Source organism: Solanum stenotomum, chromosome 1 (genome assembly GCF_019186545.1).
Source record: "Solanum stenotomum isolate F172 chromosome 1, ASM1918654v1, whole genome shotgun sequence".
Lineage (NCBI taxonomy): Eukaryota > Viridiplantae > Streptophyta > Magnoliopsida > Solanales > Solanaceae > Solanum > Solanum stenotomum.
Genome location: NC_064282.1, coordinates 92,657,514 through 92,680,393, shown reverse-complemented (window position 1 = coordinate 92,680,393; position 22,880 = coordinate 92,657,514). Strand labels below are relative to the sequence as shown.

The 22,880-nt window shown below is 33.1% G+C and overlaps 2 protein-coding genes and 1 pseudogene across 4 annotated transcripts in view; 2 read left to right on the top strand and 1 right to left on the bottom strand.

The window, feature by feature from the left end:
- The window catches only part of LOC125863522 (probable E3 ubiquitin-protein ligase RHC1A), an 87,184-nt gene that overhangs the window by 36,510 nt on the left and 27,794 nt on the right, over positions 1 to 22,880 (top strand). The gene's annotated exons all lie outside the window — the stretch shown is intronic.
- Positions 7,093 to 15,523, top strand: LOC125863316 (protein argonaute 4-like). Its single transcript, XM_049543509.1, has 24 exons — positions 7,093 to 7,243; positions 9,313 to 9,556; positions 9,650 to 9,855; positions 9,937 to 10,161; positions 10,242 to 10,378; positions 10,473 to 10,570; positions 10,652 to 10,749; positions 10,881 to 11,049; positions 11,138 to 11,254; positions 11,339 to 11,446; positions 11,524 to 11,583; positions 11,695 to 11,808; positions 11,905 to 12,070; positions 12,172 to 12,284; positions 12,392 to 12,529; positions 12,724 to 12,854; positions 13,236 to 13,301; positions 13,839 to 13,902; positions 14,004 to 14,115; positions 14,191 to 14,264; positions 14,619 to 14,713; positions 14,820 to 14,851; positions 14,957 to 15,173; positions 15,322 to 15,523. The coding sequence occupies exons 2-23, from the start codon at positions 9,326 to 9,328 to the stop codon at positions 15,130 to 15,132; spliced, it is 2,730 nt and encodes a 909-aa protein (XP_049399466.1). The 5' UTR covers positions 7,093 to 7,243; positions 9,313 to 9,325; the 3' UTR covers positions 15,133 to 15,173; positions 15,322 to 15,523.
- On the bottom strand, positions 18,651 to 21,431 carry LOC125863371 (UBP1-associated protein 2A-like; annotated as a pseudogene). Its single transcript, XR_007446132.1, has 4 exons — positions 20,210 to 21,431; positions 19,746 to 20,100; positions 19,175 to 19,209; positions 18,651 to 18,941 (listed from the first exon to the last, which is right to left on the bottom strand). The product of XR_007446132.1 is annotated as a UBP1-associated protein 2A-like (transcript).

The following is a 22,880-nucleotide window of genomic DNA, read 5'->3' as shown; positions in this document are numbered from 1 at the left end:
TAAATAAATAAAAATATTAGGTACTATAATAGTTTAAGGGGTCGTTTGATGTGATGGATAAGGTGAGTTAATCCCGAGATAACTTTTTAATGGTCTTTAATCAGTTGTTTGGTTGCAAAGGCTAGAATAACTTGTCCCAGGATTAATAATTAGTCCTGAGATAGGTTATTCCTCACCGGGGGTGGAATAGTAATCCCAGGATAAACTTAACCTACGATGAACAGTGAATAAAGCTTGCAAAGAAAATATATATAAAAAAAAGACTAAATAAAGTAGAGGGTGTTTTTGTAAACAAACAACTCATTTTAAAAATTTATGCTATGAATATAAGTTTGAATATGACAAACCAAACAAGCAATAAAAACTAATCTCAGCATAACTAATCTCAGCTTAACTTATCTCAATATAACTTATCTCAACATAACTAATCTCATCATAACTAGTATTCAAACCAAATGACTCCTAAGAGAACAAATAAAATAATTAGTATAACAATTAAGCTTAGTAAATTATGTTGAATTGGGTTGGTCTTGATCCGATTGTTATCTAAAACTCATTGTGACTCGTCCAAATTTGATCCAACCCGCCCAATTATCACCCCTAGGTAATATTCCTATATTAACCTTTAATATATTAAATTAAATATTTTAAAAGAATATATTAGATATTGAAACTGAACAAATATTATTAAATAATTATTTTTAATATAATAAATAAAAAAAATATATAATAATTAATAAAATAATTTGATTCTCGAAATTCAAAACATACCACTTATTAAATTGATTTGGTATTGTTGCATGATTCACCCGGATAGGAAAAGCAAATATTTGTCACATAATATAGTTTGTCATAAATCCGTAACGTATGGTAGGTATAAATGGACCCCACAACAATAAGAGGGTCATATCAGTGAATATGAAGGTCGTACAAGGGTAAAATAGGAATAGAATAATAAAAGAGAGAGGATAACGGGGAACATAACGGCATGTAACCGAGAAAAAAGGAATCTTCATTAAAAGCATAAAATAAATTATAGGAATCCAAAAATGGACCATAACAATCGTGCACTTCTTTTTTAAAAAATAAAATAAAATATTTTATATTGTTAATATAAAATAAATATATTTTACTCAAATTATTCAAAGAAAATCTAACGTTTAAATTTTTATTTTTTTTTAAAATGATGATATTAATGATAAATGTTACTACTACTTAAACTCATAAAATAAATTCTCTAGGCTGGATTGGTACGAGGGATAAGGAATAATTAATTTTGAGATTAATTTTAGAATGAGTTTATTCTATGTTTGGTTTGATTATGATAAAATTACGGGACAATTTATTAGAGACTAATAAATCGCGAAATTGCGCATTATTTTTATTCCATATTCAAGTGGATAAAAATAGAATAAAATTAATCTCGAGATAATTAACTCTAAGATAACTTATAGCTCAATCAAATGAGTCATTGTTGCATACTTCTTCTATCCCTATTTACTTGTCTATTTTTTATTTGGCACAACTATTAAGAAAATTATAATTAACATATTATTTTATCTCTATTAATTGATAGAATTTCAAAATTAATTTACGTATTCACGTGTAATTAAATGAGATGACATAATTTAAGCGGTTGAACTTTGTGTATAGTGTGTGCACAATTGCCAACCTTATTGGGACCCTTTGATGTCTTTTTACTATCCTTTTCGTTACTGATATACTGTCTTTTTGTAATGGTGTAGGGTAGCTTCATAAAATTGATTTGATGGCCTAATTAATGATGACTTAAATCTGTGTTTAATGTTTTTACCGTTTCAATTTATTTATTTTATTTTAATTTAATATGATGTTTATAAAAATAATGAAGGTACTCTGTAATGTTATTGTCTTAAATATGTTATGTTATGTAGAAAATTAAAATTTAAAAAATATTTTTATTTTATAAAAATAAATTAAAAGGCAAAATACGACAAATAAATTTAAATTGAAGGATATAAATTGTTTGTTCCTGAGAATAGGATCATAAATTGGGATATGATCGATTAACTTATCATATATATAGAATAATTCATTCCATTGTATTAATAAATGATGAAATAAATAATTACAAGATTAACTAATACCCTTAACCTATTGCTTGATAACATCATTCTCCATATTCTTAATCCTCATACCAAACAACCCTTAATAGTCATAAGTATATTTATGAGAATTTTTGGTGAGATAATCATATTTTAGACTGCTAATTAGTATTTAATCTCAATAAGCGTTTGAGACCACACAAAGAAATCTTTTCCAAATTCTGAGCAATGATAGCTAATAGAATTATGTATTTTCAATCGAACCATATCATAGTTTGAATGTCTAAATGAAATTTACTCACAATTTAAGAGATTGTTGAGTACAACTCTCATCCATCCTTATCCAACTACTATAATGCTGTGTTAATCAATAAAATCAATTAACACCAACAAAGACTATAACAATTGAAATTGTAATTAAATTATTTAATTTATACGAAATATGTACTAATAGAAAATATCTAAATGAGATAAAATCATAAAAGAATGTTAGTTTCAAGAAAAAGACATTGGAGAAAATTAGATGTAACTACTCTTTATTCAATTTAAGCATTTGATTTGAATTTGAATTTGAATTGGGGATAAAGTTTAGTCAATTGAAATTAATTTTAACTATTTGAATATGGATATACTACAATATTGCCAACATTTATCTTTACAAGATAATCACAAAAAAAAAAAATTGTAGAATTTTTATATTTATAAACTATGAAGAAACAATGAGAGTTTCTTAAATCAATGCTTCAAATGCGAGGTATGTAAAATAATAATTTTGTGACATAATTATTTGATTTTAGTATTATCTGCTAGTAGTTATTAATTATAATTAATTTTAAATACATATCCTTTCCAAGTCTTATTTGCGAAGTTTCTCTCAGTATATTATTGTTGTTTTTGTATATTTTTCAACACCTTATTAAGCTGGTTAAATGGACTGATTCAAAATGGAATTGGATCAAATCAGTTTTCGATTGGATCGGATCGAACCAAGTAAAAGGAACGTAGGTATGTGTCAAACAAACCTATTTTGCACAATTTAAATTTTCTATTTAGAGTAATAATTTTGAATTAACAATGTCATGTCAACATAAATTGGGTATTCAAATTTGTACTTGTAATTTAAACAAATAGAGGTAGAGGAATGGAAATTGGAGATAAGGTTACTATATGGAGAATCGAACCCTCACCGATAATGTGGGAATTCAAGAAACAAATCAACAAAATTATTAATATTTTTCAGACCAATTTTGCTCAATGTTAATATAAGTTACATTTGTATTTAAGACACTACATAATTTAAATTTTATTTTTAAAAATAAATATTCTATTGAAACCCGACTCGACATGGGCAAGATGTAGCCCACTAAAATTTAAACCGATTGAAGTTGATTTCTCCAACTCATAAGTCAACCCGATCACACACTAGCCGAGTTGTATTTTTTATGGACCGAATTGTTTTGTCCTAGCCTTTGACACACTTAACACACATTGATCTAATTAATTTAAATTAGTGTCATGTATAATTTATAAAAGAGGTTATTATTTTCTTTTACAGATATAAAATCTCAGTTAAGAAATTCAAAATTTTATTCATCCAATTACATCATTTACCGATACGTCAATCACCATTAATCAAGATACATGATATACCAAACCGACATTATAATTTTTTTCTTTTTTTAAACGATTAACTTGATTTAATTATTAAAGCAAAAATTGAGTCAATTGAAAATTTTCAATTTTATCAAATTTATTGTAATTCTATATGATAGCTCAAGATTTTTATTTATTTTTTCTCCAAGATAAGACAAAAATCTTTTTCCATCTTTCCAATTATGATGTAAAATCTTTTAGGATATACAATGACATAAACAAAGTTGAATTCAAATTTTTATTGATATCGAGAAATCCAAAGTAATATTCGAACAATCTTAAAAAGGCTATTCATTTTTTAATTAAAAAGAAAAAGTCTATTGTACCCTCTTCTTGGTAGGATGTTATAAAATATTCAAGATATTTATTTATTTTTTCTTCACAAGGACAAAAGTACATTATCCATTGTTCAAAAAAGAATCATGAAATTTGTGATACCAAGGCCAACTTATATTTTATAGTATCAATTTCTTTTAAATTTAGAATTATAAGAAATATTTGAAAAAATCACGTTACAAAATACTACTATTTGACCTATAAATAGTTTTAATCAGTATGAATTTAGATATTAATTTCTTTAAAATTTTAAACAAAATAAGATATTTATAAATATCATATAAAATACATGATTTTCTAATAGTTAAAGATTACTTGAAATGGATATGGTTAAATATAGAACTTTGACTCTATGCATTAATATTGATGTTATAAATCAGGGATAGAGTACTACTTAGACAAAAGAATTTGGCTATATTTAATTACATAATTAGTTTTGAAATTTTGTAAAAATAAAATAAAATTACACTATTACTGTAAAGATATTTTACATTGTCAATATTTTTTTTATTTGTAAATACTAGTGCTTAAAAGGTTTTTTATCAAATTTGTACAGGACCTCGCCTCTGAATGAGGTACTTACAAACACCATTAAATTCACGTGTAAAACTATAATTTGTGATGATTATGCCTTAAGCACTTGATGGCGCGCAATAATCACGCCTAATGTTCAACCCTCGATATTCACGCTCAATGTTCAACCATCGATATTTACGCCCAATGTTCAACCCTCGATAATCACACATACTTAGTTTGTACCTTATAGGAAGATAAGTTATTTTCAATAGATCATCGGCATAAAAAAAATAGTCCAAAGTAGTCTTAAAATAAAGTAACAGAACTACAAGACACTACAAGCACTAACAACAATAGCAATTGGTAAAAGAACAAAAACTACAAAAAATAATACAATATCGAGGTATAAGAAATAACAAACAGTAACAAAAATCGAAGAACAATAAATGAGAAATACTCTCTAGTACTAGTATGAATGAATAATACGAAAATGTACTAATACCTACTACCAGTGTTTTAAAAGGCGGGGGCGTGAGGCGAGTATACAGTATGGGGTGAGGCGTAAGCCCCGAGACACGGAACGTAAGTCCCATAGATCTACGGGGAGTAGTCTCGTGTATATTCAATTTTATAGTTTTATTACTAATAAAATAAGCAAAAGTAAACCTTTCAATGATTTTACAAATAATTTTTTATAAATAACCTATAATATATAAAAAAGTATATTTATTTGAGATAAGTATTAATAATCAATAATGAAGAAAAAAAAGGTATTATAATTACTATTTGAGAAATAGCATAACACCAATAATAAAAAATATGATTTAAGGCAAAAAAGGTTTAAAAATAATAAATTTAAAATGTTCGGGCCTACGTTTTTACGTCCAGGACTTACGTTTTTATGCTTGGGGCTTACGCCTCAAATTTTAGAACTTACACCTTATGGATCTACGTCTTTAATTTACTCCCCGGAGCATTTTTTGTACGCCCCGCCTCGAGACTCACCCCAAAAACGTTCTTGAAAACATTGCCTACTACTATCCTATCCTAATTCACATCCTCCACACCCTCGTATCTAAGATTATGTTCTCGATAAATTGAAATTGCATCATGTCCTACTTAATCACACATTCCCCAAACACTTATTTAGTTTACCACTATCTCTTATAAAGTCATCCATGGCTAAACCCCACACATCTGTACTGCGACATCCGATACATGATATCATTGTTTCTAATCTCATCGCTCATACATATTCACATATCAACTGCAACATACTCATTTCCGCAACTTTTATCTTCTGAATGTGGTAGCTCTTGACAATACAACACTTCGCCCTCCTACAACAAAGTTGGTCTCACAAGTCGTAACCACTTCGTAAAACCCGACTTTAAGTCATTGTGGCGCTTTTTTATCACATAAAACTTCAGATGTGGGACTCCATTTTATCAATATTGCACCAATACAATGGGCGACATCCTCATTAATCTCCCCATTTTCACTAATAATAGACCTGAGATACTTAAAACCTCCTAACTTTTAGATATCTCGTGTCAAGCCTTACTTTCACATTAGTCCCATGTATCATTGAACTTGCACTCCAAATAGTCCTTTCTAGCCTTACTTTACCTTAACCCTTTAGACTCCACGATCCATCTCCAAATCTCCAACTTATTGTCAATGTTGCCACAAATCTACTTTACTAGAACATGTCATCTGTTAATAACATACATTATGACACCCCATGAGGCAAATTCAAGGTGGGGTGTCATAATGTATGTTGTTGACGATAAGTACAATATAACATGAAGAGTCTATTTTGTAGACAAATACAAAAACAAAAGTTGAAACACACTATTTCGCTTGTTCATATCCTTCACTTCAAAGTTTGTTCCTCAGTGTAGTCAGTATTTATACCATCGGACAATAAAACTCACACTTATTTATTAAATTATCACGATTGACGGTTCACCAAGGTCTTTTTTGTCCTTCAAATTCTGCTTATTCGTATGGGTCAGGACTCCAACAAAAAGAAAGAGAATCGACTGAACATATCAACCATTAACATGAATTTTACCCCCAATTTTCGCCTAACCCAAATTACCATGTTTAATGAATTGTAACTTTATACGAGATTATGCCAAATGGGTAACAACCACTTCATCACAATATATACTTATGAGTTATTATAGTGAAATACTATTATAACGAAGGACTATTATAACGAGATTTGACTATACTAGATTATCATCCATTATTTAAATATAAGTATAACAAAATCACAATCTTACTTAATAATAGCATCTAGAACTATTGTTTCTAGGTGTATCACTCTATATAAGTAAAAAAAATATAATAAAGTTTTCACACACAAGTAATTATAATTATAATTATAATAAAAATAAATTATTATCATTATTATAGTGGTGGGACACGTGGAGCTCATAAAGAGCGACACAAGAAAGGGCAAAAAAGGTGTAAAGAGGCAGTATTTTAGGCTCACTCGTAACTGTTGGGAGGTACTAAATACTCTTTTTTTTCTCAGTCCACTCTCTCATAAATTTGTCACTCTCCTCCTTCCCCTCTTTTCTCCTGTGTTCCATTAGGGTTTTGTTCTTGATTTTGGTGCTTCATCTGCCTCTTTTGAGCAGAAGGTATACTCCTTTTAGCAAAATTTTCATGTTTTCTTGAAGTATTTTTGTGGGGTTTGTGTTTTTTTCTGCTTCTGAAACGGTCAATGCTGCTTTAGGTTGAGTTTTTTTGGGTTAAAATTTTGTGGGGTTTGTTTAGTTTTTGATATTTTTGTTGCTGTGTGGGGTGAGTTAGGTTATGGGTTTCTGCCGAAAAGTGTTTATGAACACTGTAGATTTTTTAATTTTTTTTTACAATTTTGTTGGGTGGATTTGAGTTTTTAAGCTGATGAATCAGTCAATGTTGGTTTAGTTTGAGTTATTTTGGTTGAATAATTTGTGGGGTTTGTTTATTTTTGATATTTTCTGCTGTGTTTGATGAGTAAACTTTTGGGTTTCTGATGAACTTGAACTGAAAAAAAGGGATTTACAGGCACAAAAATTTTGTTTGGCTGATTTCTGGGATTTGAGTTTTTTCAGCTGATAAATCTGTTAATGCTTCTTTAGTTTGAGTGATTTTTGGTTGAATAATTTGTCGGGTTTGTTTATTTTGATTTTTTTTGTTGTGTTTGATGAGAAAGCTTCACATCTTTTTGCTGAGAGATGTTGAGTAAACTTTAGAAAAAGATTTTACAAAAAATAAAAAAAATATTTAGTTCCTTTTCTGTGTGGTTTACTTGGCTTGCATGTTTGTTATTATAGCTTTATTTATGGATTTGCAGTTTTTGTTAAACACTGTTCTGTTATAGTAGTTGAATAGTTTCTGGGGTGGTTCTAATTTTTGTTATTTGTAGTATTTTTCAATGAAAAATTTATGTATTTTTGTGGATCTAGTGAGATCTGTTTGACTTGTATTTCTGCTGGAATGAAAAAAGTGAAAAAAAGAAGCTAGATTTTGACTGTGAAAAATCAGGGGTGTTCTTTCTGTTTGTAGTTTATATTGTCTTGCATGTGTGTATTATGGATTTGATTGTGGAAATTAATATATTTTGAGTAATACTTGTGCTATTTTTTCTGTAAATTTTTATGTTTTCTACTTTGGAATCTCTTATCTGTTTAGACTGTCATTAGACTTTGAATGGTAAGTTTATACTAGGCTATATTTGGAGCTCTTCATATGTGTGTGTCTTTCTAGTTGGGTGTGTTCTAGAATGTAAGGTTTGTTCTTCTTGATGTTTTGCCTAAAAACCCTCTACTTATGTAGTATTTTCACGGCCTGTTTGTTTTCGTAGCTCTCTCTTTAAGCCTTTTTTGTGACTTGTGTTGAGTTAATACTAAAAACTATCTTGTGTTGTTGAGTTTTACTTCCAGGACCTTTAGTCTGGTTTACTACATGCCTTTGTCTATCCTATTCTGCATGTTTGTTGTCTTTAGGTTGAAGTTTTTAGTAAGAATTGCATTTGCTTCTTTGTTTTAGTTATTCTGCTTCATGGTTTTTCTTTTCTAACCAGAAAAAATTGTAAAATATACAACTAGACCATAGGAAAGAAATGAAAATGATTTTACAGATGTAGATATTCCATCCTCTTCAAGTTTTTGGTGGCCATTTATGACATCATGGTTTTTCAAGTATTCTTCCATTGATATATCAACTCGAATGGTCTTTGTTGGTGTTGTTTCTTTTTTTTTCCTTTTCCGAATATGGTAAGGATTAGTTTGTAGTGTTTTTCCTGATATGGTAAGGAGTACTTTGCAGCGTCTTAGTGATGCCTTTTACTTTGCAGTGTCTTAGTGATGCCTTTTACTTTGCAGTGTCTTAGTGATGCCTTGTACTTTGCAGTGTCTTAGTGATGCCTTTTACTTTGCAGTGTCTTAGTGATGCCTTTTACCTTTTCTTTCAGAGAAAAAAGAATGATGTCCCTTATATTTTGAAATGTGTGTTCCCTTTTCCTTGTATGAATGATACTTACCTGAGTCTTCATAATTATTTTCTAAATGTAAGACATGTTCAGTTTTAGTTACATTGATTATAATTGTCCTTTGATGTAGTACATTGATAATGTTTACTGATAACCTTACTGCCAGAGTACATCTTTCAATGATGTTTCCAGTTGCATTTCACATTTCCATAAATTCAGAATTTTCTATTTCAGATAGGATCCTGATATGGCTGAAGAAGAAACGAATGGAGCAGCAGCAGAGGGTCTGCCACCTCCTCCCCCTGTTCCACCAGATTTCACTCCTGCTAAAACAGAGCTCGAGCCTGTGAAGAAAAAGATCTTGCGCATTCCCATGGCCAGACGTGGTGTTGGAAACAAGGGACAGAAGATCCAAATTCTTACTAATCACTTTAAAGTGAATGTGACCAATGTGGATGGGCACTTCTTTCACTACAGTGTATGTTTGTGTAGCCCCATATATTTACATGCCTTCTTTTCTTAGTTCTCTATATTTTATTATTCCCTGCCCTTTAACTCTGTTCTTTGATAGGTTGCCTTATTCTATGAAGATGGTCGACCAGTCGATGGGAAGGGAGTTGGAAGGAAGGTCTTAGACAGAGTGCACGAAACTTATGATACAGAATTAGCTGGAAAGGAATTTGCATATGATGGTGAAAAAAGCTTGTTTACCATTGGAGCACTCCCTAGGAATAAAATGGAGTTCACTGTTGTCCTCGATGACGTGACATCAAATAGGTTGGTTTTCAAATTGGCTGAGCAGACTATTTTCCCGGTCCTACCAGTATTTGACAGTCTGTCTAAAACTTTTATGTTCAGGAACAATGGTAATAGCAGCCCTGGTGGACATGGAAGTCCTAATGAAGCTGACAGGAAGAGGTTACGTCGTCCTTATCAGTCAAAAACTTTCAAGGTGGAGATCAGTTTTGCTGCCAAAATCCCTATGCAGGCGATTGCAAATGCTCTGCGTGGTCAAGAGTCGGAGAACTCTCAAGAAGCCTTGCGAGTCTTGGATATAATTCTGAGGCAGCATGCTGCAAAGCAGTAAGTAATTGTTGCTTCATCTCACATGCGGGTTCAAGACTCCGTTTTCTCACCTCATTTAGTTGATGTTCTTGTATCAGGGGTTGCCTGCTTGTTCGACAATCCTTTTTCCACAATGATCCGAAGAACTTTGTTGATGTCGGTGGTGGTGTTCTTGGTTGTCGAGGATTCCATTCCAGCTTCCGTACTACCCAGAGTGGCTTGTCTTTGAACATTGGTAACGACTCTAGTGCTTAATATCTCAAGCAACGCCTTTCATATTTCTATGCTAACACAATGATTTTAATGCTGTTCTTTTGCTTCAATTGCAGATGTGTCTACAACAATGATTATCCAGCCTGGGCCTATCGTGGACTTCTTGATTGCAAATCAAAATGCGAAGGATCCTTTTTCACTGGATTGGGCAAAGGTAGAATCTTGCTTCTGATGATCTGTTTATCTAGTTATGTGCACTGTTGCTAAGCTGGGATTGACTATACACAATTATTAGGCAAAGCGTGTACTCAAGAATTTGAGGGTGAAGACGAGCCCCACTAATCAAGAGTACAAGATTACTGGATTGAGTGACCGACCTTGTCGTGAACAACTGTATGCTTCATTTCTTTCTTTAGTTATTTCTTCTTATTTAAACCTTGGCTTGTTTACGTAGCACCTGTTAATGCATTTATCATTTATTTGCAGAAGCAAGATTGTATAATTCATCTTCTTTTTCTATTTAGATTTACCCTGAAGCAGAAAGGAAAAGATGCAGATGGTGAGGTCCAAACAACTGAAGTTACTGTGTTTGATTACTTTGTCAACCACCGCAACATAGAGTTGCGTTATTCTGCTGATTTACCCTGCATAAATGTTGGGAAACCAAAACGTCCCACCTATTTCCCGATTGAGGTAAGCAATCAGATTAAATTTGGAGGCCTATGCCATTTATTGTTCTCTCTGTGTATCATAACCTCAAGTTTTCTGTGAATGGTTTCAGCTTTGTTCTTTGGTGTCGTTGCAAAGATACACAAAATCCTTGTCCACATTCCAGAGGTCTTCACTAGTGGAGAAATCAAGGCAAAAGCCTCAGGAGAGGATGCAAGTCTTAAGCAATGTAAGTTTTGTTTTTTTAAAAAAATCAAGATACTTTCACAATATTCTGGTGAATCGGCACTAATTATCTAGTGGTTTGGTTTAGGCTCTCAAAATCAACCAATATGATGCTGAGCCCCTTCTTCGTTCCTGTGGAATATCGATTAGCAATAACTTCACTCAGATTGAAGGACGTGTTCTTCCCCCCCCAAAGGTATTTATTTAATTAATAATCACTTCCAGCTAGGATATTTGGAAATTTACTCTGCCTTACCTTTAATATTTCCTCAGCTGAAGACAGGTGGTGATGACTTTGTCCCTCGTAATGGCAGATGGAATTTCAATAATAAGGTTCAGAATTACTCCTCCTTGCATGATTATTTACACTTGATGTATTTGTTTTGCCCCATTGTTCCTTAAGTTGCTTTGTTTCTCCTTTTCACATATCATCTGTAATGGCAGAGACTAGTTGATCCCACGAAGATAGAACGCTGGGCCGTTGTCAATTTTTCTGCACGCTGCAACATACAAGGACTAGTCAGTGATCTGATCAAATGTGGAAAACAGAAAGGAATTGTAAGTTTCCTCAAATTCGTATTTTCTTGAAAACTGAGTGTAAAGTTCAATGACTTATCATTGTTCCTTTTGATTTGTTTAATAAACTGTATTCAGATGGTGGAAGACCCATTTGATGTTTTTGAGGAATCTCCACAAGTCAGGAGGGCTCCCCCACTCGTTAGAGTCGAGAAGATGTTTGAGCAGGTCCAATCCAAGCTTCCCGGGGCACCTAAATTCCTGCTATGTCTGCTTCCTGAGAGGAAAAACTGTGACGTTTACGGTTAGTATAATATACTTTTTCTCTTGATTAGTGGCTAACCTCCAACAAGAGCGTATCCTAAGCTTTAGATGAGATGTAAAATGTCTTGTTTCAACTTTCAGGACCATGGAAGCGAAAGAATCTTGCTGAGTATGGTATTGTTACCCAGTGTATAGCTCCAACAAGAGTCAATGATCAATATATCACCAATGTGCTCCTGAAGATAAATGCAAAGGTGAGAGTTCCGAGCATCAGTTCTGAGCCATCTTCTTTTTTCCCCTTCTCCTAACCTCTTTTGATATCTCAAAAATGTTTTCCTAACCATCTTTTCCTTCTTGGCAGCTTGGAGGTTTAAATTCTATGTTAACTGTTGAACATTCTCCTGCAATCCCTATGGTATCTAAGGTTCCTACCATTATTATTGGGATGGATGTGTCCCATGGCTCTCCTGGCCAATCTGATGTCCCATCAATTGCAGCGGTACAACCTGTCAAGTTTCAGTAGATCTTATTTTCGTTTCCTTTGCAACCAATTAAATCCTATGATTATGTGATTGTTTTGGTACTTATAAGCCTAATGTATACAATAACAAATCTGGACATATGTTGCATTTCCCTCCCTCATGTAATTTATAATGGTTTCTATCTGTGTGTGCTCATTGTTTACTTGACCAGGTTGTCAGCTCAAGGCAGTGGCCTTCGATATCTCGCTACAGAGCTTCAGTTCGTACTCAGTCTCCTAAGGTGGAGATGATAGACAACTTGTTTAAACGTGCTTCTGATACTGAAGATGAGGGAATAATGAGGTGAGTTTGCCTTTCAGGTTTCCCTTTTTATTTTTTTGGGCAGGGGCTTTAGTTTCAGGGGTTACTACTCACAGTTAATTAAAGCCTCAGATGGAGTTATCTCCATAACGACAACTTGACAGGGCTTGGGCCTGATGTATTTTAGTTAGATATGCTAGCAGCCTAGCACACTATTATTCTTATGTGGTATTGAGTGAGTCAGTTTAACACAACTCACGTTCTTGTGAAAACAACCATGAGAATCTACATTTAGTATCCGACAGGGTATCATCTGTGTAGCTAGATATAAGCAGTGATCCCAATAAAGAAGTTGTATTTCTGAGTTTGGTTTAATCCACTATTGTAGCATTTCCCAGAATTAACTAAACTACAAAATTGCAGGGAGGCTTTGCTAGATTTTTATGTGAGCTCTGGAAAAAGGAAGCCCGAGCATATAATAATATTCAGGTGACTTTCAGTGGTCATTCTCTTTTATTTCAGTTGATTCCAGCTAAATGTGTGCCATATAAAAGTGCCATTCCATTGTGTAAATGCTTTTTGTATCTTGGTTCTGTTGAATAAATGCTGCAAATATTTGCTCACATGAAATGGAAATAGAACCAGAGTCAACAATTCAAACAGGCACAAACAAAAACTTTGAAGTGATAAAATTTGAAAAAGAACTTTTCTGTTGGTCTTCATGTACTTGAGATGTTGGAGATGTTACTTGTAACCTCATCTGGAGAGAACTGTGTAAAACATTTGTGGTAAGGTCATGGTCTGAATGTTAGTTGATGCTTAATTCTGGGTGAAATTTGGATTTTAATCAATGTGGGATCAACTTATTATGGTACGTCTTTGTTGGCCATGTAGATCAACTTGATACTTCTAGGTTTGACTTTTTTCCTGAGATGAAACTCATCAAATGCAGTTCATTATATGGCAATGGTCCAGAAGCTTCTTGTTAAATTATAGTTTTATTAATTCTCTTGTTCAAAATTTCAGGGATGGTGTCAGTGAATCTCAGTTTAGTCAAGTTCTGAATGTTGAGCTGGATCAGATTATTGAGGTTTTGGCTGATAAATGCTTTCTTGATGAATATTGAGCTCGACTCGGGGAAACCAAGATATAATTGTACTAAATCATTTGTTTTATTTATTGATTAATCAGGCTTGTAAATTTCTTGATGAGAAGTGGTCACCCAAGTTTGTGGTGATAGTTGCCCAGAAGAATCACCATACCAAGTTTTTCCAGCCTAATGATCCTAACAATGTTCCTCCAGGTACACCACTTGAACTTAGATATTAGTTGCAACTATTGTACTGGATGAAATTACTTACACAGTCACTTGTTGCAGGCACAATCATAGACAACAAAGTCTGTCACCCAAGGAATTATGACTTCTACTTGTGTGCTCATGCTGGAATGATTGTAAGTCTTTATGTTCTCTTTTCCATCTATATTCGTACATTAGCTTTGCTATTTCACTCTAAGATACTTAATTTAGATATGTTTCTCCACCCTTTATGGGTAAAGTTCTCTTGTTTGTGGTTGCATTGGCATATATCTTTGGCATTTGTTTTTTTTTGGTATAACGTTTTACTATAGAGTTCTGCAGAGAATATTTGCATTTTGTGGCAGTCAGTTAACTATTTGCTCTGGGACATATTTGTCCTAGAATCTCTAGTTCAACAACAGTTAACCAAAATGTCTTATCTACTGAATGTTTTTGAATCATTTACAAAATCAATCTACTGTTTGCTAATGGTTATTCTTGTTTTGTAGGGTACAACTCGTCCTACTCACTATCATGTCTTGTATGATGAGCTGGGTTTCTCTGCTGATGATCTTCAAGAGCTTGTTCATAATCTCTCTTATGTGTAAGTAAAGCATTAAGTATCTTGTAGATAGACCGATAGGTGCTTCAACTTGGTAGTTTACATACATATGTTTGCTTTAACAAAGATTGGTATGTCATCCTTGCAGGTACCAGAGGAGCACCACTGCAATATCTGTTGGTAAGTCTCATTTTCCTTGGGCAAAAACAGTTGTTTTCTGAATAGAGCACAGCACTCTTCTCCCTTGTCTCTTTGCACTCAATTCTCTGTTTTGCCTAAATGCAGTTGCTCCCATCTGTTATGCCCATCTTGCTGCTACTCAAATGGGACAGTGGATGAAGTTTGAAGATGCATCAGAGACTTCCTCAAGCCATAATGGAGTAACCAATGCTGGACCAGTTTCCGTTCCTCAGCTTCCAAAGCTCGAGGAGAAAGTTTCCAGTTCTATGTTCTTTTGCTAAGGCGTGTTTAGCCTAACTTCCTGCTTTCTTTTTAATGTGTGTGGTTTGTGAATAGTTTTCTGGTTCAAAACTCTTTTGAGAAGACAGTAGTTGAATATTTTGTCTAGACTTTTAGCTAAGTAAATCACTCTGCTGAAGATTTTACATCTTTTGGCATTGNAACTTCGTGCTTTCTTTTTAATGCGTGTGGTTTGTGAATAGTTTCTGGTTCAAAACTCTTTTGAGAAGACAGTAGTTGAATATTTTGTCTAGACTTCTAGCTAAGTGAATCACTCTGCTGAAGATTTTACATCTTTTGGCTTTGTGGTTTGCTCTTTTTAACTTATCTCGGATCATGTACTTATGTTTTGGTTCTGCTTCTAAGTTATGGACATGACTAGTAGTTCTTATTCTTGTGCATTCCATTGCTTTTTTATTTAATCGGTTTTCTGTTTTTAGGACTTGCTCACAGTTGATACCAGCTGCTCCCCTTGTTATGTGAGATTAATCTCAATCTGATAGCATGTTTCATCCACTTTTTTTGAGTTGTCAAATCTCGAACAGCGGGGCTCTTCTGTAGTGTAGCATTTTGGTTTATATAACCATATTTGTTTTACTTTATTTGTTGGAACATGTAGTTGACATAATATATAAACATGTCCACTTTACACTAAAACTTGAATTAAGAAGGCTGGCTTATTGGTTTCATGAAAAAATGTATACTCTGGTTACTTCACTAATCAACACCTGAAACATTCCACTCTGATTCCTGCTTATATTGTATTTATACGAGATTTTTGAATTCAGAGCTAAAAGGGCAATAAAATTATTTATCAAATTAAAAGGACAACAAATTTAAACAGTCTAAATTAGAGTTTTCATCGAAAGGCACAAATACCCCTGCAACTTGTAAGATGCTGGCAGCTTTTAATGCAGGGAATCTACAGCTAGGGGTGTGCAAAAGTCAATTTAACCAATAAATTGAACCCAAAAAAACACTATTGGTTTGTTGATATTGGGTTATTGGGCTAATGGTTTTTAAACGGTTTTGTAAAATTTTTTATTGGGTTATTGGTTCGGTTTTTGTTTTTATAATTTTTCTTAATGGTTAAACCGATAACCCAATAAGACTATACTAAATTTACTAGTCTTATTGTTAATGGTTAAACGATTGTTACTTTCACACTTTTTGTGAATGGTTAAACGATTATTACTTTCACACTTTTTCCTTTGAATGTGTCTTAATGTCTAAACTTGCAAGGAAAATGATTGTTATTTCTATGATTATTACTTTCATGCCAAATGCTGGAAAAATTATATGGTTTATTTGAAAATTTTCTTATCATGTATATAATATATATGAGTATTTTCTTATTGATTAAACCGAAAACCGAACCGTTAAGTATCATAAACCGATTAACTAAAAACCGATAAGAAATATGTTATTGGTTTGGTGATAGATTTGAAGTATTTACAAACCGAAAACCGATAAATCGAACCAATAACACCTAAAACCGAACCGACCCGACCGATGCGCACCCCTATCTGCAGCCTTCTTCTGAAAAAAATAAATAAAAAATTTTACTACTTTTTTATTGCTTATCAATTTTTTTTTGTATTTAATTATTTATTCAAAATTTCCACTAGTCTATAATTAACGGATGATTTTGAATGTTAGTTGCAAGACGCTGGCAGCTTTTAATGCAGGGAATCTGCAGCCTTCTTCTGAAAAAAATAAATAAAAAATTTTACTACTCTTTTACTGCTTATCAATTTTTTTTGTATTTAATTATTTATTCAAAATTTCCACTAGTCTATAATTAACAGATGATTTTGAATGTAATAAAAAACATACTAAATTATTTACATTAAAAATTAAAAAGAAATTTGAGGAAGAAAAACATTATATACTTTAATTTTTTTTTCTCTAAATTGAGACAAAGGGATCAATTTTCTTGGTCATTTAAATTATCTAAGACTTCAATACTTCCTTGATGGAAGTATCATATTTTCAGCTTAGTGTATTCATTGAACGCTAACAAATATCACAACCCATTTTACTTGCTAAACGTGCACCATTTTGGTTGCATCCGTGAGACGAATAATAATTCAAGATAAAATATGATTAATGCATACTCAAAATTATTTCATCCCACCATTTAGACTCCAATACTAAATGGTGTGGCTTTTATCTTTCCTAAATATCTTCACTCATCTCACCAGCAAACCTAACCAGTGCATGCATTTATTAATACTATTTTAAGATAAAAAAGTGTTGCACAATAATTGTTGTTAGAGCTATTGACCCACCCTTCCATTTTTACCTATATCTAACAACATTCAATACCAGAAAACTCAAAACTAGAACACAACAGACAATGTTAGAGATGAACTGAAACAATGCCAAGCTAATCCCAGTTTTCCCTCATTCTGTCATGTCAATTTTCATAGTTAGTTTCTTGTACATCCATTTTCCCTACCTTAACTCTTATTCTTTTCCCTGTTTTGAAAGAGACAACACAGCGAACAGGATCAACTCAACCGAGTAGGAGTAGTAGTCAAGCTGGGTTAGAATAGATAGAAAGCTACTCAATGACAAAGCACTAGACGTCGTTCTCATGGACAGAAATGCCATACTATGCACCTTTGCCGTCATTCTATAAACATCAGTAGAAACACTTCTGCATATCTGACCAGCATCTGTCTTGACAAGACTTCTACTTCAAATGCCACAAGAACAACCTGCTCAGCCCCTGGATGGAAAACATCAAAGCTACATGGCATTCTTGTTTGGATTCCACCCACTTCATGAGTGTTACAAATGTTAAAGAGATCAACTAGAGTAGAAACACTTCCCCTTCCTCTCCAGGATTCATAAATGTTACAACAGAATGTTAAAGAGATCAACAAGGATAGAAACACTACCCCCCCTTCCCTTCCTCTCCATGGATATATTTCAAATTTAAAATTACCAGAAACTTTGGAATAATTCTTATCTCACCCCAGAAAAAGGAAGGAAAGAAATCCCTAGAGTCACTTTGTAAAGCAGTTTATAAACCAATTTTGTGGAATAATTCAGATACCTTTCCCTTTTCCAATCACTATTTTAAGGTTAAAAACAACCCACAAGTCCATACTTTTAAGAACAATCAATGCCACCGTGAATCAAATCTTTACCTATTAAACATCTGTATAGAAATTCAAGTGATAGCGACGTGGAGATAAAATCAGCATTCAATCTATATATAAAATGTATCCTTAACCCCCAGCCCCCAGCCCCTACACCACAAGCATAACAAGTATCAACATGGAAAAATTGGAGGAAACAGAAGACACCTGCAGTGAATTGCCATGAACATCACCTTTTACCTGCAACAGCAATTGCTACATGACAATCCTTAAAACAAATTAGCTGATCAATGTGCTCATTACTTTATTTATTTGAACAGAGGGAAAAGCAAAAGTTGCTTGTTATGAGACACAATCCAGTGTTTTGTGGAGCAGTAGAAGAAACCATTCAGAAAATAAGATGATGGAAGTTGAAAAGACATTGCTAAATATCTAAAATACTGGTGAGACAAGGATAGGATACCCTACCTTCTACTCAATACTTTTAATATAGAAAAATTTAGTGCGAAATACTACATAGTGTTTAAAAACATTCACCAGAATAGAAGTACTTGAATAAAAAAGAAAATACACATTGAAGATTATGGTCTTTAAACAAAAGGTCACTTTTGAGATAGTAAAAGACTTCATTTGGAGAGTGCCCGGAACTTCAGAAGAATCACCAGTCCAAAACTAAAAGTTTGATGCATTTATGAAGGAATCTGCACAGTGAATAGGTAAAACATAAAAATCGAAGTAGAAAATACTTTTAGCAGAAAAAACCATGAAATGCATCTGTAAAAGGTACCTTCAAAAAAGTGAAAGACAAGTTGAAAGATATTTCTTTTATGTAAGACAGAAAGTTAACACAAACAAGATATGGCAACAGACAGACAAACCAAATGAATATTAGCTGCAAAACTTATAAACTAAGCAACAAATCAATAATTTTTACCTCACTTGGAAATAGAGCCATAGCATTACAGATACCTGTCCAAGGAAACAGAACCATAAAATTCTAATGCAATTTGATGTGAACTTTTTTATTACAAAAAAAAACTTTGAACTTTTGATAAAGGCAACTTGAGGTTATTTTATCATGATTTCTCCTTCAGTAGAGCAAAGTTGTGGAAGAACCAATAATCAGCATTAAGTTAACAATTACTATAGCCAAGTTTCACATGCAATAAGATTCCAATATTCCATACTGTAGAGAAAATCTTTCTCCTAAATGATCAGATCTGAAATTATGTTCCACTCCAACTAGATTACCAGATTTGAATGTAATTCTAATCACTTAAGCAAATTAACTGGATTTTATTTTAGTCAAGTATACATTATACACATTGCTTATAGGTACCCAACCTTTAAAACCAATAATGATCCGGTACATTTATATTGGATACAAGATAAACAAATCATTCATTGATCACACATACTGTCAAGATCCTAGTAAGAAATTCCATGTGAATTATATATATAACTGATAGAAACCAACACACAAAGGCATGAGAAAGATATCACACCTTAAGTTTTCCTAGTGACCTCCATAGCCAGAGTATGGGGCACCACCACCTTGTGGTCTTGCACCACCCTGCATCTGAGGGTTTTGGTATTGCATATGAGGCTGTCCATATCCACCCTGGGCACCATATCCTGTTGCATTGTTCACCACTGGTTGCACACCCTGATGATTCACTGGCCCACCAAGACCTCCAAGCAAATTCCCAATCCCCAAACCAGCTCCTTGTGTAGCTAACAGGGCTGTCAGTGCCTGTCCAAGAGCTGGGGTCACAGCTGCCACAGCAGGATTGTATCCCACAGGTGCAGGCCCCGATGGTGCCATTAAATGCCCAGCTGATCCTGCTCCTGCACTGCTACCTGATTTTTTTGGATAAGGTAACAATTTTAATCAATTTTATGACAATCCAGTATAAAAGCGATGCTAAAAAAAATAGAAAACTGCCAGAAAAGCAGAGTTCTTCACTACCTGAATATTTCCCCTTCTTTGCAGGATGCTGATAATAATGCTGCTGCTGATTATGATGATGATGCTGAGGGTAATGCTGTTGTGACTGAGGCTGTTGCTGCTGATGGAAATTCTTACTATGCTTTGGTCCATCAATCGCCTTCTGACAATGAAGGGTATGCCCTTCAAAGGTCTTATGTGGCTCCTCCAATGCCTTCCTAGCACCCTCAACAGTCTTATACACAAACAAACAAAACCCCTTAGGTTTCCCACTTTGTTTATCCAATCCAAGTGGACCCTCCTCAACTTCACCAAACTTTGAGAAGTACTCCAACAACTTTTGAGGTTCAAGATCAGCAGCTACATTGCTAACAAAAATCTTCCTCTGTGTGTACTCCGAAACCGGTGGGGCTGCTGTAGTAGGTGGAGGAGCCGGAACCGGCCCAGCAGAAGCCAACTGGCAAGAAGTCATCCTTGTACCAATCTTCTTCTGTGGTTCTTTCAAAGCTTTCCTAGCACCACTCCTATGCTTAAACAATATAAATCCATAACCTTTTGATTTCCCCGAAACCTTATCTGTAACAGCTTTACAATCCTCAATTTCACCGTAAGTTGCAAAAACACTAGTTAGCGTTTCAGCTGTCGTATCCCAACCTAAACCGTGGACAAAGATTTTCCGGTGTGCCGGATCTTTATCAGCCAATTTCTGAATATTTTCTTTGAAATCAGGGTATTTAGCTAAAGCTTCTTTAATAAGCGCTGTAAGTTGATCCTTCGTGAAAGGCTCTAAAAGATTCTCAAGTGGCTCATCTTCCAAATCCTCTTCATTACCTTCCTCCATCTTCACCTCAGCGCCTCCATTAACTTGTTCCTGTTCATCAACCGACTTCTCATTATCATCCTCTACGGCGTCATTTCCAGATCCAGGCATTTCTTCTTCTTCCTCATCATCGTCACCGCCTTCTTCGTCTTCCTCTTCGGGATCTTGTTCTTCTTCGTCCTCATGTACTGCTTCTTCTTCCTCTACTTCTACGGCATCGTTCTCGTATTCTTCTTCTTGTGCGGTTTCAACCTCAGGTTCTTGCTTAATCTCTACTGGTTCTTCAACTGGTTGTGAAGGTTCGGAAGCTCTGGTTTTTCGCTTCTTCGCCATGGGAATATTGAGGTATAGAGAGAGAAATAGTTGAAATTAGGGTTTTCTGATTTGGGGGCTAGGGTTTCGGGAGAGAGAATGATAAGGAGAAGTAGGGGCTGATATTTATGGTGGAGGTTTGGATTTGGTTATCGGGTCGGTTATGGCAAGAATTGTGTGGATTTCAAAGTGAATAGTAGTTTTTTTTTTCCCGAGAATCTTAATAGTTCAGTTGGTTATAGTCCTAGTGAAATGAACCCATATTTTGGCAATCGGTCCATATTTTAATGGGTTGGGTGAAGGATTTTTTATAGGGAAAATTATATGAAATAACAAACTATTAATTCAAATTAAATGTTATAGTCATAGTTTATTTTATTTGTAATTCGCAGTAAACATCTCATCTTTTTGTCATCTGATTCAGTATATAATTAGTTATTTTCGGTACACAATTACCCATTCGGTATACAAATGTATAAAATGCGTTTGTGTTTGTATAAAGTGAGAGAAAATAGTTTATATAAATTTAAATACATATATTTTCGTCTTATATACTTATAATTATACAAATATAGATCTTATTATACAAATTACAATGTATAAATGAATTTATACAAAACTGAACAATTTGTATAAAATTGAACGTATCTAGCGAATTATACAAATCAAAAGCTCCATAGCAAACATAAAATTTGTTATGAGCGCAATTATGCAAACTATAACTATAACATACAAATATGATTTTTATGTTTGTTATATGTGAAAATTGCTCTTTTTTATATGGATAAAATATGGGCTGATACCCACATTCAACCCATAAAAATATGGGTAAAATATGAATTAGCCAAATGAATTAAGCTTCCAACTTTTATTCTCTCCCTTTTTATGTCTTTTATATAACTAATTATTCTTCTCTATAATTGAAAAAAGGGAAAAGGGCCTGATATACCCCTTAACTTTGTCATTTGGAGTTGATGTGCCCCTCGTTATGAAAGTGACTCATATATACCCTTACCGTTATACAAACGGCTCACATATACCCCTACCGTTACAAAATGAGCTTACATAAACCCTTCATTTAACGGAAGTGAAAAAATTAGTTTTAAATTTATATTTTTGACTTTTGATTTCTTTAAAAAAATATTTATGGGTATATATGATTTTTCTAGAACATTTCAAGGTATATTTTAATTTTTTTTCGGACATAAATTATTTTCTGAATTTTTTATTATCATTATTTGAGTTTCTTTTTGTTATTTATTTTTCTTTCATTCCTTAGTGTAAAGAAAAAAATTTAAAACTATTTTTTTTGTGGCTATATTATAATTTAAAACTATTTTTCGAATATATTGTAATTTAATTTTTGTATTTGAAGAAAAAAATTGGCTCATCTATAATAAATTTAACAAGAATATTAGCAAAACTTAAATAAATTTGACCATCAAAATAATAAATCTAAATTAGTCATTGAAACAAAAAAAAGTTAAAAAAATATAATATATGTTTGAGGAGGATTAAATATACCCATATGGGATTATATTTTTTTAAAAATAATTTAAA

Coding starts and splice junctions, on each gene's coding strand:
- LOC125863316 (XM_049543509.1), top strand. CDS start 9,326: ATGGCTGAAGAAGAAACGAATGGAGCAGCAGCAGAGGGTCTGCCACCT. Junction 11,050..11,137: donor CCACCTATTTCCCGATTGAG/GTAAGCAATCAG, acceptor GAATGGTTTCAG/CTTTGTTCTTTGGTGTCGTT. Junction 13,903..14,003: donor AGCTGGATCAGATTATTGAG/GTTTTGGCTGAT, acceptor TTGATTAATCAG/GCTTGTAAATTTCTTGATGA.